Here is a 19,611-nt window from a genome sequence, read left to right on the forward strand (position 1 = left end):
TCATGATCCCAGAGAATAAAAAGAATTCATAGTCTTCTTTAAAATATATAGGTCAATGTCCAGTTCATATTCTTACTGTCTCCTGATTCCTCAAGGTACTAGAACTATTTCCATCTACTACTTTGAATATTTTGTACTTATTTTTATATATCCTGGATAGACACCACTCAGAATGGAATGTAAATGTCTAAATGGTACGAATTTCTTTCTTTTCATTTATATACCTAACATATATTACAGGGCCTAATATGTGAGGAACATTTAGAATTAATCAAGTTGAATTTTATACTTGTACATGGTTGGTGATGGTAAACTAATAGAATCCCCCATGAAAGAATTTGATTCTAGATTAAGAAAAATATACAAATTCCAGCTTTAGCTTAAAAAGTAGAGATTGAAAATTTAAAAATTAAAAAAAATTCAGAAACTATTTTTACAAAAACTCCATGGAGGCCCACAGAAAATGTGTGTAAAAAGTTAAAAGCAGCAGTCCCAAGAAGGGCTACGTGGCAAACAGGTTCACACAGAGTACAGTGTTTCAGATCATTTAAAGTTTGGTTTCTTCATATAACCAAATAGTCCTTTTTCAAAAAATTAGAGTGTCTAATTAAGCAGAATCAAGAAGAACCTATGGTATGATTTATTAGGCACACAATAAATGCATGTATTAAGCAAACAAAGTAAGTTCATAAGTAATGTTTTAGGGAATTCAAAGATAAGTTCTTTATAAAAATTAGGTACATGATATTCGTGGTAGTAATACTTTAATTATTCAAAAAGAAATTGACAGGCTTCCTCAAAGAAACCAGAATGGAAAAGGACTTAGGTTTTTAATTGCATAAATCATTTTTTTCCTACAGATAATGCACTGAGAATCCACAAGAAAGGGTTCTACACTGGAGTTGAAGAAGAGTCAGCAAAAACCTGTAGTTATTTCATCATTTTTAAATTGTCCACAAACATCCTTTATAGAAATTCTCTTCATGCTACAGTTTTCTGACATGAAAATCTTCTCAACCTACTCTTGCCTTTATGTCTCTGTTTCTTTCACTAGCTTTCATTAGCTTCCTCCCATCTTATAATTATAGTAAATCACCTCAAATTTCTGCACTTGGATTTCCTTTCTACTCCATTTATACTACCTAATAATGGTCTCATGCATATTTATTGTTAGAGTTATATTTTATGTAAACAACATTCAAAGATCTCACCCATCTCTAGAGTCCTATTGCCAAATCCATATTTGAAATTCCCATTTTCATCCATGTAGGAAGTAATAGATCAATGTGTTCACAACCAAATTTATCCTCTTCCCTTACAACTTCTGTTTCGACTTTCTGATTGTGGAAGTTAAAAGTTCTTGTCTTCACATCAAGTCATTTAAGAGATTTTCCTGAAACTAGCCAGATGGCTACACACTTTCCTCATTGCCAACTTCATCTCCTTGTTCCTTAGTGTGTAGATGACTGGATTTAGAAAGGGAGTCAGAATTGAAACAAAGACAGCAAGATATTTGTCCAGGTGGGATGTGTTAAATGGCCATGCATAGAAAAAGATAATTGGACCAAAAAACAAAATCACCACAATGATGTGAGCTGAAAGAGTAGAGAGAGCCTTAAAAGAACCACTTGATGAATGTTTTTGAACAGTGAATAGGATGAAAATGTAGGATATGATCAAAATGAGAAAGACACCTATAGACATGAAACCACTGTTGGCAGTGACCATGAACTGAAGTCTGTGTGTGTCTGTGCAGGCAAGTTTGATGAACCGAGGGAGATCACAATAAAAACTGTCCAACTTATTGGGCCCACAGAAGGGTAAGTCAACTATAAAAGACATTTGGACCACTGCATGGATGAGGCCAATGATCCAGGCAGCAGCCAGAAGTAAAGTGCACATTCTTGGACACATGATAATCAGATAATGGAGGGGCTTACATATGGCTACATATCTGTCAAAGGCCATGGCTATAAGCAGCACCATCTCAACACCACCAATCAAGTGAATAAAGAACATCTGGGTGACACAGCCAGAGAATGAAATGACCTTGTGTTTTCTGAAAAGGTCACATATCATCTTAGGGGCAGTGACAGAAGAAATCCCCAAGTCGATAAAAGAAAGGTTGGCCAGCAGTAAATACATAGGAGAGTGTAAGTGAGGGTCAGAAGTCACTGTGAACACAATGAGGGAATTTCCCAACATGCCTGTCAAGTAGACAACAGAGAAAAACACAAAGAACAGGAGCTGAATATCCCAAGAATTAGTGAGTCCCAAGAACACAAATTCAGACACTTGAGTGTGATTCACTCTGTCCATAGATTCATTCAGCAGGGCACTCTCTGAAATTGCCTGTAGGAAGACAATAAAGAGAGAATTCAGATTCATGGATATGATAATATTATCCCAGAATTCAAGACAATTCAATAAACATTAGGCTTCCTACGTGTAATACTATGGAAATCCAATCTCATCTCACCATTTCATAGCCAGAATAACTTCTTAATCTGTGATCACATAGAACTTCAAAGCTATTGCCTTATTTAGTTAAAACCCTGTCCTTTGGCAATTCTCTAGCTTTTTTTCCTAGAGATGACTGGGTGAAAGCAAAGGGATGATTGTTACACAGAAAAGAGTTAGGAGAGGTAGGCAATGCAATGCACCAGGTCAAAATGTGAGAAGAAAAGAGTGGTGGCTTCATTCATTTCACCCTGTAGTACTTGCCTTTGGTGGTGAGGATGTTCTTCTATCTCGTCATAAGCATTCTTGGATTCCCATTCTCCCTCTGTCCATGGTAGCAGAGAATGGCAACCTATCCTGTGCTTGCAGTTGGAAAAGCTGAAATGATTGCACACTTGGCTGCTTCTTCCAACCTGTGAGATTTTAGCCTCAGTTTTCCCATATGTAAATTAAGACTAATACATCCTGTCCTACGTACTATAATTCAGAGGAATTTTGTGAGAATTAGCTGAGAAAATGTCTATAAGTGTGCATAGTAACTAGGAAGGGTTACGTCAAGCTATTACTATTTATACTATTTTTTTATCTTCTCACACCAATATTCTCACTGTTCACACAAAAAGCAAATGAAGGAAACCTAGTTAGGTCTAGCAATTAGAGCTTGTTGTAGGAGATAGAAGGGGACTCAGGACATTCAGTAGGACAAAAAAATGTTTATATTAGTGTAAATAATGAATATAATTATGGTGTGGCAATAGTATTCCAGTTCACCGTATGTTTCCACTACCTGGAACAAATTAGCATACTCTACATGACCATTTCAAAAGGTGAGATTTAGATGTAGAATTTTTTAATCTCACTTATCTGGACCTTGCTGTTGGATATAGTCTTTGTTAGATTTAGAGAAAGAGACAGGTAAGAGGGTCAGATCTCTGGTTGGGGGATTACAGGGGTGTGCTCCCTGGCAGTGGAGGCAGGAAATCTATTGTTTTTCCATACTAGTATCTGACCCACAGTCCTGAGGGGTAGACCCAGAATGAGGAGGAGCACTAGCACACCAGAGTTTGTGGCAGCAGTGGAGCAGGGAGCACAGTGCCAGGGCTGAAAAGAAAGAGTGCTTATAATGACTTACACACCAGAACCCATGCCAGGAGAATAGTGAATATATGTCTCCCTAGATCACACCATCTTAGGGGAATTTAAAGCTTATAGACCACCAGAACTAGATCCGAAAACAGATGCACAAAACCCTTAAAGCTTGAGGCAATGCCTTTTCCAGCCTGGAAGGAGAGTTCAACTTTAGCAAAGGCTTAAAAATCAAGAAATGGGATATATGCAGCCCTAGCAAGTTCCAAAGAAGATATGATGGAGAAAAAAAAATGAAAATAACGAAGGTAAATATGATGAGAATAAGTAAATGAAGAATATTTCAGAAATAAATTTTAAACAGGCAAAATATAATGATGGTAAGGAGACAAAAAAGAACTAAGACACCAATGAGGGGAAGGTGGCAAAAGAGTCCAAAGAACAGTGAATCTATAAACTTGGACTGCTTGTGTCTTCAAGCCTTCCTTATCAATCTATAAACATTCAGTAAACCCTTACCCTGGAATGTTTCTTCCTAATCTCACAATTAAGAGCCAACTCCCAGTGATAAATAGCTGCACTCAGTTCTGGTCCCTAATCTATTCCTAGGCTATCCTTAAGGGAAAAGAAAGGTCACAGCTTTCCCATTTCCCAACACCAGACTCTGTGCACTGCTAACCCACTTCAGACAGTTTTGATTTTTAATTGACTCTTCTGCAATAATCTCATTAACAGTCTCCATGATTCTCTCTATTCCCCTTTCCATCTAAACTATGCCACTAATGACATCAAATCTTCCTAGTAAGAAGCTCTAAACACATCACTCCCTTGTTCAAAAACCTCCAATAGTCTCTGTTCCAGCCTGTACTACCTACTGAATAAAATTCAAATGCCTTAAATGGGAGGAGGAGAGGACAGGACCAAGAATGTACCATTCAAAGATTCTTTAAATCTTTGTATCCCTATCATTATCACAGTGACTTGGGCATTTTTATGTTTTGGGAGGGTAGCAGGAAAAGGAGTTATGATTTTGATCAGATTGGAAACTTCTTGCAGTGATGTTGCTTTGTTAATTTGTACCAGAGGCAGGATTTACCAGTGCCTGGAACATAGTAGGTGTTTTATAATGTTTAATGACTCTCATTCACTTGACTCAAACACAGATCTTCATGACTCCAAGTCCAAGTTTCTGCCCTCTGTCACACTGTCCCTTCACTTACACTTTGCAGGCACTTAATGAATATATGTAGGATTCAAATGAAATTAGCTTAGATCACACTTTTAGAAATGGAATAAGCAGGAACCAGAGGACATGCAACAAGGGGATTTTGGAGGAGTTGTTTTGTTTTTTATTAGAGGGGAGGTTTGTACATCCAGGAAAAGGAATCAGTGAAAAAGAGAAGAATTAAAGATCCAAAAGAGAGGCAATTGATAAATCACTTTGAATAACTGAAGAAAAAGAGGTAATCTCAAAGAAACAGGTAGAAGAATTAGTCAGGAAAGATGTTATCTCCATATTCATTCTCTGAAATAATGGGAAAACTAAAGAAAATGGGAGAAGAGATGGTGAAATACTGAGCTGGTGAAAAGGCGTGGTGATAGGTGCAAGGTGGAAAAGAAGAAGGTTCTTAGATGGTCTCAGGATTTTTTATTAAAGTAGGAGACTAGATCATCTACAGAGTGTTAAAGAAAGTTATATGGAAGCTTGAGGAATATGGAAAAGGCTTAGAATTAGGTAAATAAATGAGGTTTATAAGAGATGAAGATTAATTCATAGCAATAGCGTTTCAGCTATGTTTGAATGGGATAAATTTGCAATGAACTTGGCATTGGGGTTTTGTGATTTTCCCCAAAAACACTAGATAGTACGTTTAGATAAAAGAAAATCAGATTATAGAACTTTGCCACTTTCATTGCAAACAGAGGGAAAGATCTGAAAATCACTTGACTCTAGTATTCAAAAGAGATTACCATAGAAATGATCACCCATGAAATCCAGACAGCATAAGGGAGTGGGTTAAGATTAATAAAGAGGACAGATATTCTAAGAGAAGGGGGAAGGGTAAGTAGACATTTTCATTAAGAAAAAGAAAATTCTATAAATTTTGAGTGGTTGGTTAAATTTGTTTTTATTTTTCTCTTTTTCTCTTTACTTATTTCTATGATATGTCTACCAGGAGATGAAATCAAGTTTTGTTACCAGGTATGTATGCTCATATCTCCATGACCTGGAACCCTTCACATTAACCCTCGTTTCATGTATTTGGCTTCTTATTTCCCCTATTGACACTTTTCCTAGAGAAAGGAAGTTCCAGACCTGTCCCCATCCCTACCTCCACAATGTGCCATATAATCAGTGATGTTGCTCCCTAAATCACCAATTCACCCTGAAACATGGAGGTCTGGTCATTCTGATGGTCTGCTGGAAGAATTTATCTGCTGTAGAATTTATTTCCACCTGTCTTACTCACCTGTTCTGTCGCAAGACCTGATACTGTAACTGTGCTGAAGGGATCCCAAAACTTGGCCTGCTAATCATTTGTAGTGACTAGAAACACTAAGGGCAATTTAAAATGCTGCTATAGGCAGAAAGACAGCTCATTAGCCCCCAAGTAATGTTGAAGAGAATGGTTTTGCCAGCCCGAGATCATTTAACCAAAAGTCTTGTCTCCTAGGATTGGGTTGGGTTTTCCCATGGTAGCTAAGAGGAATGTTAATAAAGGATGAGATGTGAATGTCCCTTGTGAAAAAATATCCTTTGGCCCTTTTCTGGGACAATTTCATGAAGTTCAAACATAGGTATAGCTGTGAAACATGAGAAACAAACACATTTTCACTTCTTGAAAAGAAATCATTTTCTCTATTGCAACAAATTTCATCTGACTTCCATCTGTAAATCTCATCAGGTGAAAGAAGAAAGTATGTAAAAATTGCAGACAAAAGATTAATCCTACATTATGGGGTCTATAGCATGAACCAAAAAAAGCAGTTAAAACAGTTTTGTTTTCATCAGGTTGGAGAACTCCCAGTAGGAGAACTTACTCCACTCACCCTAGAAACAGATCTATTACTGTGTAGAAAAATTTTGGATTCATTTCTATTATCTTCCCTCTCTAACCCCTCTTCCATAAAACTGCCAGATGAATTTTCCTAAAGACCAAGTCTGATCATGGCATTGCTGGGATAGTAAATTTAAATGGTTCCTGAATTCTTCAAGCATAAAACACAAACTCCTAGATAATCTGATTAATTCCTATTTCCCTTCCAATTCAAGCTAGGCACTGACAGAATGATCTTCCTAATGTGAAATCTGATCTGCAATACTGCTTTATTTAGGGAAGTGATATAGTGGATAGAGTGCTAGACTTGTACTCAGAAAAAACTAAGTTTGAATTCTGCTTCAGACACTTAGTAGTGGTGTGACCCTAAACGAGTCAGCTAAATTCTTCATGCCTCAGTTTCCTCGCATATAAATGGTACTTACCTGACTATAGTGAAAATATACTCAATAGGAAAGTATATGTAGAACCTATACAGAATTATATGCAGTCGTGGGGAGGGAGGGGGGTAGCAGGGGGTAGGTGTGGGGGGGATAAAATCTCAATTGTATGGCAGTGATTGTAAAACATTAAAAAATAAAAAATAAATAAATGGTACTTACCTCACATGATTGTTGTGAAGATAAGTGTGATGATATATGTAAACACTCCATCTCCCACCTCAATTAGATCCCATACTCAAAAGGCATTTCTTTTCAGCCTTTAGAGCAAAGATTCAAAAAAATCTCCACTCCAGGCTGACCTTAGTTGACACCTCCTGCAGGAAGTGTTTCTTGATTCCCTGAGTTGTTAGTGCTTTCTCCCTCTTCAAATTTTCATATGTATATTTATAGTTTTATATATTATCATATTTTAATCACATTGTGGTTTTTAGAGAATCTGGTAAGTTGAAGTCAGTTTTGAAATGTAGGCGGAATGGGAAATTGTCTCCTAAAAAAAGTTCAAATTTAACTGGATCAATTAAAACCTACCTGACATTGGAGAAATCACTTACTTTTAATTTATGTAGGCATCAGTCAAGAAAGGAAGGAAGGAAGGAAGGAAGGAAGGAAGGAAGGAAGGAAGGAAGGAAGGAAGGAAGGAAGGAAGGAAGGAAGGAAGGAAGGAAGGATGCAAGGAAGGAAAGAAGGAAAGAAAGAAAGAAGGAAAGAAAGAAAGAAAGAAAGAAAGAAAGAAAGAAAGAAAGAAAGAAAGAAAGAAAGAAAGAAAGAAAGAAAGAAAGAAAGAAAAAGAAAGAAAGAAAGAAAGAGAGAGAGAGAAAGAGAGAGAGAAAGAAAGGAAGAAAAGAAGGGAGGGAGGGATGGAGGGAGAGAGGGAGAAAGGAAGAAGGAAAGAAAGTATGGATCAGACATTCAGACAACATCAGTTTCTTTTTCTCTGAAAGCAGATAGCATTTTATTGTGAGTCCTTTAGGACTGTCTTGGATCATTGCATTGCTGAGAATAGCTAAATAATTCACAGTTTTTCATCATATACTCCTGCTGTTACTGTGTACAATGTTCTCCTGATTCTGCTCACTTCACTTTCTATCTCTCCATGTAAGTCTTTCCAGGTTTTTCTGAAATCACCCTGCTTGTCATATCTTATAGCAGAATAATATTCCATTATATGCCAATTAATGAACTACATGCCAATTATATGCCAAAACTTCTTCAGCCATTCCCCAATTGATGGGCCTCCCCTCAATTTCCAATTCTTATCCACCACAAAAAGAGGTGCTATAAATATTTTTGTACATGTGGGTACTATCCCCTTTCTTAAAAATCTCTTTGAGGTATAGACCTAGCAATGTCTTAGGGTACGTACAGTTTTATAACCTTTCAATACAGTTCCAAATTGCTCTCCAGAATGGTTCATAACTCCACCAACAGAATATTAGCATCACAGTTTTCCGACAGCCCCTGCCATAGTTATCATTTTCCCTTTTTGTCATATTAGCCAGTCTGAGGTGAGGTGGTACCTCGCAGTTGTTTTAATTTGCATTTCTCTGATTAAAAGTGATTTAGAACATTTTTTTTCCATGAGTATGGATAGCTTTGATTTTTTTGTCTGAAAACTGCCTGTTAGTATCCTTTGATCATTTATCAATTAGATTCAGTTCTCTATATATTTGAGAAAATAGGCCTTTGTCAGAAATACTTCCTATAAAAAATTTTTTTTCCAGTTTTCTGCTTTCCTTCTAATTTTGGTTGCATTGCTTTTGTTCATGTTATATGATTTTTCTTGATTCCCCTAGTTCTCTCTCTCTCTCTCTCTCTCTCTCTCTCTCTCTCTCTCTCTCTCTCTCTTCTCTCTCTCACTGTCTCTTCCCTCCCATATCCAAAACAAAAGCCCCAACTGACTACTGTCACTTCAGTGTCCCTGCAGGAACTCAATCTCAATGTTTTGATGTTCTTTTTCAGCCTTTTAAGAGATTTGCAAGCTGACTACATACTTTCTTCACTGCCATTTTCATCACTTTGTTTCTGAGGGTATAAATGACTGGACTGAGAAAATAAGTAACAGCTGCATCATAAATGGCAAGAAACTTATCTATATGTGATGTGAAGAATGGCCAAGTGTGGAAAAAGATCAAGGGGCCAAAAACCAAAATGACACAATGATGTGAGCTGACAGAGTGGAGAGAGCCTTGGAAGAACCACCAAAAAATGCTTCTGAACAGTGACCAGGATAAAGATGTAGAAGATGATCAAGATGATGAAGGAGCCTAAGGAAATGAAGCCACTATTGGCAGTGACCATGAATTCCAATCTATATGTGTCTGTAGAAGCAAGTTTGATGAACTGAGGGAGGTCACAGTAAAAACTATCCAATCCATTAGGGCCATAAAAGGATAGGTTTACAACAAAAGCCAATTGGACCACTGAGTGAATGAGGTCAATGGTCCAGGGAGCCACCAGGAACACGATGCAAATTCTTGGACTCATAATAGTCAGATAATGGAGAGGTTTACATATGGCCACATATCTATCAAAGGCCTTGGCTATAAGCAGCACCATCTCAACACCACCAATCAAGTGAATAAAGAACATCTGAGTGAAGCAGTCAGAGAATGAAGAGATTGTGCTTTTTGAAAAGGTCACACATCATCTTGGAAGAAGTGACAGAGGAAAACCCATGATCAGTCAAGGAGAGGTTGGCCTGCAGGAAGTACATGGGTGAGTGTAAATAAGGATTCAGAAGTCACTGTAAGCACAATTAGGAGGTTTCCCAACATACTTCCTACATAGAACACAGAAAGGAATAGAAAGGTGAAAAACTGCATTTACCAAGAATTGGTGAGTCCAAAGGAACACAAACTCAGTCACCCTAGTGTATTGATAATGTATTTTTTGCCTTATTATAATCAAGTGCCTCTAATTGAATAATGTGATTTAAAAAGATCTTCTCCACTCATTAGTGAGCCTGGGAAGATTTATAGGAAGTCCCACACCTTTTCCTAATGAGGCACTGATTTCAAGGATTGTGATGGTCTCTGGCTCTAAAAAGGGTATTAAGACTCTGAGATGAGATTTTACTTTGGGACTTACTGATTGGAAGTGTTTGTTTGGCCAACCAAGACTCTAGGCAGAGTCTTGCTTAGGAGAGCCCTGCCTTTGAAAACCCAGATGTTGATGCTTCTCTTTCTGGTAACTATGTATGTATATAATGGACAGACAGTTGGATCAGTCTGTAGATCTATGATGTATGTATTGCTTATGGCAGACAATTGGAAGCCAAGTCTGTTGATTATTATTTCTTTGTCTTTTTTCTGAAGTTCTTTCCCCTCTGAACTAAGTGAATGATACATGTGCTTGATTAAAGGGTTTGTTGACCCCTTGAAAGTTGCTTTTCTTTTAGAAATGCAAATCTAAGAGCTTGTACAGCAGGCCCTGCTATGTATGCTGGAGTCCTTACTTTTACATATGGTGTGATTCTTTCTGCCCATTGCCTTAGTCAGTAACACCAACTTGATAGTCATCTTTAAGGAAAGAATGAAGGGTGAATCCAAATTATTTTGAATATTAGTTCTAGAATTCAATTCAACAGTCATTATTAGGCACCTATTATATGTTGGACACAGTCCCAGCTACCTTTGGATACCAATTCAAAATACTGACCTTGCCTTCAGGGGCCTTGCATTCTATTGGGAAGAAGCAACATGTTCAGAAAGATATAAATGCAAAATATGTGAAATTATTTGGAGGGGCCAGATGTAACAGCACTGAAACCTAGGGTCATAGCAATTACTCTACTTTCTTACCACCTTCCTATTAGGAGCTTCCTTTCCTATAATTAGACTGCAAATTCCCTCTGAAAGTTCACCAGTAACATTCTAATTGGCAAAATTGCAAACCCTTTCTAAGTGTAAATCCTCATTGCTCAGCTTCTCTTTCTACCTCTCTGTCTCTTTTTAATTTCTTTCAATAGCTACTTTCTTCCTTCCAACTCATGAAGGTGAGGATGCCACAAGATTACAATCTTACCCTCTGTGGTAGAAGCAGCACTCATTTTATGTAGCCTGAGCAGAATTTCATTTTATTTTGAAATTCAGACCCACATACCAAAATGCCTGTGGTTCTTCTCCGCCTGAAGGTCCTCCAAGCACATTACAACAAACACATATAAAACTAAATTTATTTGTCCAAACATTTTCTTTCTCCTCTTTGTTGTTCTTGTTTGGTCATTTTTCAATTGTGTTCAACACTTCATGACTACTTGGGGTTTTCTAGGCAAAAATAAATGACTTACCCAGGTTCACACAGCTAGTATGTGTTTGAGACCAATTGCTTAAATGCCAATTTATTTGTAAATAGGCCAATAAAGAGTCATTTTGAGGAGAAGATTTGGTACCTGATAAAAGAAGTATACCAGGAAACCTTTAAGAAGGAGTTGACACATAAACTGGGTATATAATGAAAACAAGGAGAGAGAGAAAGAAACAGATGAGGGAGAAATTCATTTCAGACAATGGGAATGCCTTTGCAAGAAGGGAGAAGAAATGTGGAATTCAAGTAACAGCTAATAATATACTTTGATTAGAGAGCAGAATCTGTGGAGGGCAGTAAATGATGTGAGCTGAAATGAGCTAAGTAATAGAATGCTGTAGAGATCAGGCAAAGGAGTTACATTTTATACAAGAAGCCAGTGAAGACTTCTGAGCAGAACAGTAACTTCAACAAATTTGTGTCTTAAAAAGATTATAAAAAGCTAACTAACAACATAAGAAAATATAGAATAATGATTGTTGAATGAGAAATAAACCTCAGAAGGTTTGAGTTGAAAGGTCCCTTAGAAAGCGCTTAGTCCAGTCTCCTCATATTATAAATGAAGACATTGAGGCTCAAAGGGGTCAATAACAATTACAAGGAAAGTCAGTAGCAGAACTTGAGCTTGAACCAAGGACTCCCAACTGCCAGTCTGGAGGGCTTCCTACTGCACCACATACTCTAGAAAATAGGAAAATTAAGATTGCTTTGATTTGGGGTGGTACACAAGACTTCATCAAAGTAAAGAAATTTGGTTTGAGCCTAGAAAGATGGCTATGGATTGCCTAGGTGAATATGGGGGAGTTCATTCCATAGTAGAGTAGAGTTAGAGAACCTAGATTCAAATCCTGGCTCTTCAATTTGCTACCTATATTGAATTTAGGTAACTTAAATTTAGTTAATCTAAACAATCTGAACTTCAATTTCTTCACTTGTAAAATAAAGGTATTGAACCAGATGGCCTCTAACATTCCTTACATTTCTAATTCCTATGAGCTACAGAATTTTTTCTCTACAGCATACAATTAAACCCTTTTGTGTATCCTTCTTAATCTTAAATTGCTTTGCTGGTATGCCTGATTTCTTGATTAGGTATTAAACTATAGGACCAAGCCTTTTGTTAATGAGGGTGGTTCTCAAGGATTGTGATGCCCTCTGGCTCTAAAAAAAGGTATAAATATTCTGACTTGAGGTTTTACTTTTGGGCTTAGTTTTTGCAAGGTTTGAGTACCAGATGAGGACAATGGTAAGCCATTAAGGAGCCTTCCAATTTGAAAACCCAGATGTTGTGCTTCCCTCTGTGGTAGCTACGGTCAGGCACTTGTACATGTCTGTTGAATTACGGTCAGGGAAAACAAGCCATGTCTGTGGATTACTTTGGGGTTTACTGACTGGAAGTGTTTGTTTGGTCATATGAAAACTCTGGGAAGCCACTAAAGGAGCCCTGCAGCTTTGAGAACTCAGATGTCATGCTTCTCTCTCTGGTAACAATGGTCAGAAAGTTGGGGTCCAATTGTCTGTTGAATTCAGGAAGAGGAAGACATGTCTGTTGATTTTTTAATTTCTCTTATTTTCTTTGAAGGTCAGGGTGCTGTCTCCCCTGAAATAACTGAATGGTGTATGTACTTGGTTAAAGTAATGATATATGTGCTTGATTAAAGTGATTGTTAACCCCTCAAAATTCCCTTTCCTTTTATGAATGCAGATCTAAGAACTGTGATAGCGGCCCCCATGTGTATGTTGTGATGCTTATTGTTTAACTCCTCAAGGAGAAGCTACTAAAGATGAAGAAACAAAACCAAAGAGAAAAATCACAGGACTGCTCCATCTCAAGAAGGATTGGACAAGGAGTCAGACTTGAAGCAAAGGCCATTCCAAGGCATCCACATACAAGGAAAGGAGGACAAGGTCAGCGTGACTAACTGATAGGAGACCTAAGAGACAACCTAGAAGCCTGGCCTAAAGCCAGAATAATCCGGGGGTCTACTCCAAGATTTGAAGGGTAAAGGCATAGATTTACAAGCAGAGGACACTGGAAGAAAACAAAGTAAGCCTGGCCAGGGTGGAGAAGTGTGTCAGGAGACAGAAGGAAGCAACAAATTGTGGCAGTGGGCAGAACCTGTACTAAACCACTGAGTCCAGTTCCCAATTTCAGGCAAGGACTGTAGGGACAGGCCAAGTTTAAGAAAGCAGAGCCACCTTCTGGTAGATGAATAGATAGACAGAGAGACAGATGATAAATGCAAGATACATATATACCTATACCTATATTCATGTGTGGGTCTGTGAATTACTTAGTTGGCCCGTGAGTCATTTTTCCAGACATTGCCTAGATATGATTTGGGATTGGTGGACAGAAAGTATTCCCTTTGGACTTGTGTGAGGGGGAATCCGTAATGAGAGAGAATAAACTTTGGCAGGAGGACATACAGGGATAAGTCAGTTCCTCATCATGTCCCTGATTTCCAAATTCTATTGTCTCTCCTCAGATCTTGCCCTAAAGGAAGTCTGGACCTCTGTGTATTCTCTTTCAAAGCAATAAATAAGAATTTTTTTCCTCTCTAAAGGTCTTATGCTAGCCTCAATCCTCATGCGGTCATACAGCAATTAACCATTCTTTCTACCAGTTCTAAATCATACCTAAGCAAAAACATGCCCCAAATAAATGTCTTTGAGCAGGTTACATAAATAAATTAGAAATTTATGCAGAACAGCCTATCCAGACACTATAGGAAGCAATGACAAGATCAAAAGCCAACCACCTCATCCAGGATTGAGGCAAAACAGTGTCTTCCAGACTGTAGTGGGTACAGGACCTGGCGTAAGCATATTCTCCAACCACTCTGAGATATTAGCAGTGCTTATAGCAACAGACTAGGGAGCAAACATGTAGTCTGACACAATCTTAGGGAAGAATATTAACAAATATAAAACTCTTAACATGATAAATAAATACTATGCAAAGTCAGTTACCTGTGCAAAATCAGTCCCAGTGACTCCATTTTAAACCTTGTTTAGATGGGTTCCTGGACAGCCATCCTGCAGGACATGGGGGTCAGAATGCACACTCATTCCACCTCCCCGTGATATTGTAATGAAGTGGCACTAATCCCATCTCCTCATTCATGGCATATACCAATCAACATACTTTTATATGGAAGTTGTTTATTCCTGTCTATAAAAAGCAGCAGAGTCACTCACTCCAACTGCTTGCTGCCTTGAAGTGCTAATAAACTCCTTTGTCTTACTTTCCGAAGTTTGCCTAATTGATCAGGGTAAGGCTGAATCAAGATTTTCTCGTAACAATATAGTGGTAAGATTAAAGTACCAGAAGAAAGAATTACTCCAAAATAATAACAAATAAAATCTTAACCACCTTGAACCTCATGAAAAGTCATTTCAACAACAATCTCCCAAGAAGCCTTAAAATCACTCATCACCATGACCTTCCTGACCTTTCCATTTTGCTCTTCTCAACCCTAGAAAACTATATTCCCAGATTCTTCACCTATCTTCCAATGGACTCTTCCTCCTCCTCCCAGAATTTCATCTTCATTTTTACCCTTACTATTTCTGAAATTTCTTATTATTTGTCCCCAGGATCAAAGCAGTCACAGAGTTTTATAGATTTTAACTCTACACTATTTCTTATATCCTTCCCCTCTTTTTATTCCCACCACCAAACTAGATAAAACTTCCAATAACTCTCACTGGCCTGTTACAATAACTCCTAATTGCTATTTCTATATCCAGTTTCTCTCCCTATAATCCACCCTGCTATCTAGCTAATCTTCCTGAAGCACCACTCTAATATCACCTTTCTTATCAATAAACTTCAATGGCTCCCAATTGTTGACCAAACGAAGTCCAAATTTCTTTGTATGACATTCAAAACTGCCATAATTTCACAATAACCTACCTTTCCAGTTTTATCTCTTACCATTCCCCTTCTCTTCTCACACACACACACACACACACACACACACACACACACACACATATTTTTCACAAAAAAAGACTATTTTTCCCATTTCTAAAACATTGCTCCATATTTCTTCACCCTTTAGCTTCTTCTCACATTATTTCTGATACCTGTAATTGTTCTGCCTTACACCATAGCTCAGTTCATATACATTCTTTTTATCCATGCTTCACTTCCCACTTTAGGTACCACCCTTTCCATGAAGCTCTCTCTGACTCATAGTGATTTCTCCATCCACTAAACTACCAACATTCACTGACCAGAGCTACTACTATTTGGCATATATCCTAAGATTTACTCCTCTTTTTTGGCATATAATCAAACACTGCCTTTTTTTAGCTCTTGCATTGCTTACACATTGTCATTTAACATCTCTAGTGTCCTTTAACTTTTTGTGATTGCCTGCTTTCTGTCTACAATTAGATTATATAGTCCTTGAAGATCTGACAAAATATGATTCTTCTCTGCATATGCCACAATTCTTTTTAAGATATAGAGAACATGGCTTAAACTCAGTAGGTTTTGTGGAATGAAGTGATGGAATTTGATAGCCCCATGAATGAATGAATGAATGAATGAATACATAGATAGATAAATAGGTGGATGAAGAGTTAAAATATGATCACAATTTAAAGAAGTGGAATGACAGATTATAATGAAGGTTTGGAGTAGGGAGAACTGAGGAAAAACAAGGAAGGAACATAAGATTTAGACTGATAATGCATAAGACCAAAAGGATCCAAAATAGTAAGAAGCAATTCCATGCCTTGCACAACATAAGGAAAGTAGTTCATCATCTCTGCTGAGACAAATACAATTCCTGGCTTCCTTTAAAGCACAACTTAGGTCTAACTTCTACCCATGGTTTGTCCTGATCTCTCCAATACTATCACTATCTCGCTCTTAAAATTAATTTGTGTTACTTTTTGTGGACTTATTCTTCCTATGTTTTTTCCCTCTCCCTAACTCAAGTACACGCCTAGCAGTATGTAAATTTCTTGAAGGCAAGAAACATTTTGTTTTGGATTTGTATCCCTAGAAGATAACACAAATGTCCTGTTAACAGTCAGCATTTCATAAATATTTGTTCATTTGAATTTGTAGCTAGGTGGCACAATAGATAGAATAATGAGCCTTGAATCAGGAAGACCTGAATTCAAATGGAACCTTGGTAACTTATTAGCAGTGTGAACCTTCGTAAGTCATTTAATCCCTATATGCCTCTGTCATCTCAACTGTAAAGTGAGGATAGTACTACCTGTGTCATAGGGTTATTGTGAGGATCAAATGAGATATTTGTAAAATGCTTAGCGTAGTGACTAACACATACTAGGACTTAGTAAGTGCATGCTGCCTTCCCTTTCTTTTCCTCTTTTAAGTATAACAGAGGCAAACTATGAACCACCAAATTAGGATAATAAGAATGATTTAGAAATGATGAATGAATAAACTACACTACAAGACTGTTAATAATTAGAGACTTCAATTGCACAAAAAAAGATTTACAGAACTCATCTGAACAGAAATCAAAGGGGATTTACAAAGGACAGATGAGATCATTCTAGTATACCAGTGGTAATCCAAAAAAAAAAAAAAAAAAAAAAAATACAAAACATTTTACTTTGGTCCTTATTAGTTAATAAGAAGTAGTATTAGACATTAATGTGGATAGGTATCATTATAATAATAATAATCACACAAAAAAATCATTTCCAGGCAAATCAATTCATGAACAAACAGCGATTAAACACATATTATGTTCATGACACAATCCCACTACTACCTAACAAACACAAAGATGAAACCAACTGTCTCAAGGAGCCTAAACTTAATTGGATGAGAGGATGGGAAAGAACAAATAAAAATTTTGGTGGCAGATGGAAAACCAAAGGAATCTCTTGTGAAATTATGCAATTTTAGAGGAAACCATTTAAATGCAAATTTTAGTTTGGGAACTACTGATCACAAAAATTAAAATTCAAAGACTCGCTGAAAGGCTGGAGACTAGTTTTACAAATCTTATTGGAAGTCCAGAGCAAATATATGTGAAAGAGCAAAAGTAGTAGATACATGGAGTACCAAATGCAAACAAGGTAATACAGAGTACAATATTTCACACCACCTAAAAAGTTGATAAAATCTCGTGGGCAAAAAAAGTCATCTTCAAAAAAAAGTGGTGGAGAACCTAACTGAGCAGAATGGAGGAATGTTCTTTGTTGGGTACAAAGTAAATGTATGGCCAGTCAAAACCGAATCAAACAACTTCACATAGGAACTTAAAAGCAAACAATCGTAAAAATATTTTAAGATATCACAATTTGAATAGCATTAATATCTCAATTATCCAAAAATTGATCAACAAGCTTCTTTATAGGAATAGACAGAGGCAGGGAGTTTGCTTGATTATTTTGTATTGGACAAATGACTGTTTCCTAGAATAAATAATCTTAGAAATCACAAGAAAGAAGAACAAACCAAAGATAGTAATAAGGAGTTAACCCTTAGCCCTTTGCTCACCTTGAAGTATGTGAAACTGTTAAACATCATCTCTGTCTTGAAACTCTTTACATTGGAATTCTGGGGACAATACATTCTTTGTATTTCCTTTTGCCTTTCTGAACAGTGTATCTCTGTTTCCTTCTTTTGCATTTTTCCTCCTGTAACTTAAATAGAGCTGTTCTCCAAGTTTTATCATCAAATTCTTTTCTGCTCTGTCTATGCTTTCTCCTGGTAACCTAATGCAAATCTGGTTTTTTCCTATTTGTTTTATGTAGACAGTTGCCAAATGTACACCCTCAACCATTCTCCTAGCTCCAGACCCATGGTTCCACTTGTGTGCAATTCCACTTTAATATTCTTCCAGAAATTCAAACAGTGTATCTCAAATCATCATCTTGTCTTCAAATAAGTTCTCCCAAGTTGTCATCTATAATCATTAAAGATGTGTGTGTCCTCATCAAGTCATTTAGGAGATGTTACTGAAACTCACAAGCTGACTGCAGACTCTCCTCATTGCCAACTTCATATCTTTGTTTCTGAGTGTGTAGATTACTGGATTTAAAAAGGGAATCACAACTAAATCAAAGATAGCAAGATATTTATCTAAGTGTGATGGGTTGAATGGCCATGTATAGAAAGAGAAGCATGGAATAAAGAACAAAATCACCACAGTGATGTGAGATGAAAGAGTAGAGAGAGCTTTAGATGAACCACCTGATGAAGTCTTTTGAACAGTGACTAGAATGAAAATGTAAGATATGATCAAGATGAGGAAGACACCTATAGACATGAAGCCACTATTGACAGTGATCATGACATCTAGTCTATATGTATCAGTACAGGCAAGTTTGATGAACCGAGGGAGATCACAATAAAAACTGTCCAGCTCATTGGGACCACAAAAGGGCAAGTTAATTACAAAAGCCATTTGGACCACTGAATGGATGAAGCCAATAACCCAGGCAGCAACCAATAGCAAAGTGCACATTCTTGGACACATAATAATCAGATAATGGAGAGGCTTACATATGGCTACATATCTGTCAAAGGCCATGGCTATAAGCAGCACCATCTCAACAGCACCTATCAAGTGAATAAAGAACATCTGGGTGATACAGCCAGAGAATGAAATGACTTTGTGCTTTTTGAAAAGGTCACACATCATCTTAGGGGAGGTGGCAGAGGAAATCCCCAAGTCAATAAAGGAGAGGTTGGCCAACAGGAAATACATGGGAGAGTGTAAATGAGGGTCAGAAGCCACAGTGAACATAATGAGGGTGTTTCCCAGGATGCTTGCCAAGAAGAAAACTGAGGCAATCACAAAGAGCAGAAGTTGAATATTCCAAGAATTGGAAAGTCCAAGGAATACAAACTCAGATACTGCAGTGTGATTCCCTCTGTCCATTGACTCAGTCAGCAGGGCCATCTCTGAAAAACTACCTTAAGAAAAGAAAGAAGAAAGAATCCGGATTACTAGATATGCAAATAATACCCCAGAATCCAAGTCAATTCAGCAGATATGTCTTATGGGGCTACTAGAATAAAACCAATTTATATCACTGAAATTTACCTGGAAAGTCATTGACATAGAGCACTGCTCCAAGTTAATACCATGACCTTTTATGGCACTTCTCTAGCTCTTTCCTAGAAAGGCTTTCCTGAGAGAAAAGGCATGACAGCTGCATAGTAAATGGTTGAGGAGGTGGAGGAGGGGGAAAGCAGTGCAAGAGAACCAAGCAGAATCTGAAAAAAAAAAAAAAAAAAGAAAGAAAGAAAG

The 19,611-nt window shown here is 37.3% G+C and overlaps 2 protein-coding genes across 2 annotated transcripts; both read right to left on the reverse strand.

The window, feature by feature from the left end:
• Nucleotides 1–1,380: 1,380 nt before the first annotated feature.
• On the reverse strand, nt 1,381–2,351 carry LOC140513224 (olfactory receptor 4F15-like). The gene has a single exon (XM_072622706.1). It carries the CDS (start codon nt 2,317–2,319, stop codon nt 1,381–1,383), a length of 939 nt encoding a protein of 312 aa, XP_072478807.1. The 5' UTR covers nt 2,320–2,351.
• A 15,470-nt stretch (nt 2,352–17,821) lies between these two features.
• On the reverse strand, nt 17,822–19,248 carry LOC140513178 (olfactory receptor 4F3/4F16/4F29-like). Its single transcript, XM_072622577.1, has one exon. It carries the CDS (start codon nt 19,237–19,239, stop codon nt 18,301–18,303), a length of 939 nt encoding a protein of 312 aa, XP_072478678.1. The 5' UTR covers nt 19,240–19,248; the 3' UTR covers nt 17,822–18,300.
• Nucleotides 19,249–19,611: the final 363 nt, after the last annotated feature.

This window comes from Notamacropus eugenii, chromosome 7 (assembly GCF_028372415.1).
Source record: "Notamacropus eugenii isolate mMacEug1 chromosome 7, mMacEug1.pri_v2, whole genome shotgun sequence".
Lineage (NCBI taxonomy): Eukaryota > Metazoa > Chordata > Mammalia > Diprotodontia > Macropodidae > Notamacropus > Notamacropus eugenii.

Bases quoted from the DNA above. Each gene is read 5' to 3' on its own strand.
- LOC140513224 (XM_072622706.1), bottom strand. From the start codon at position 2,319: ATGGACAGAGTGAATCACACTCAAGTGTCTGAATTTGTGTTCTTGGGA.
- LOC140513178 (XM_072622577.1), bottom strand. From the start codon at position 19,239: ATGGACAGAGGGAATCACACTGCAGTATCTGAGTTTGTATTCCTTGGA.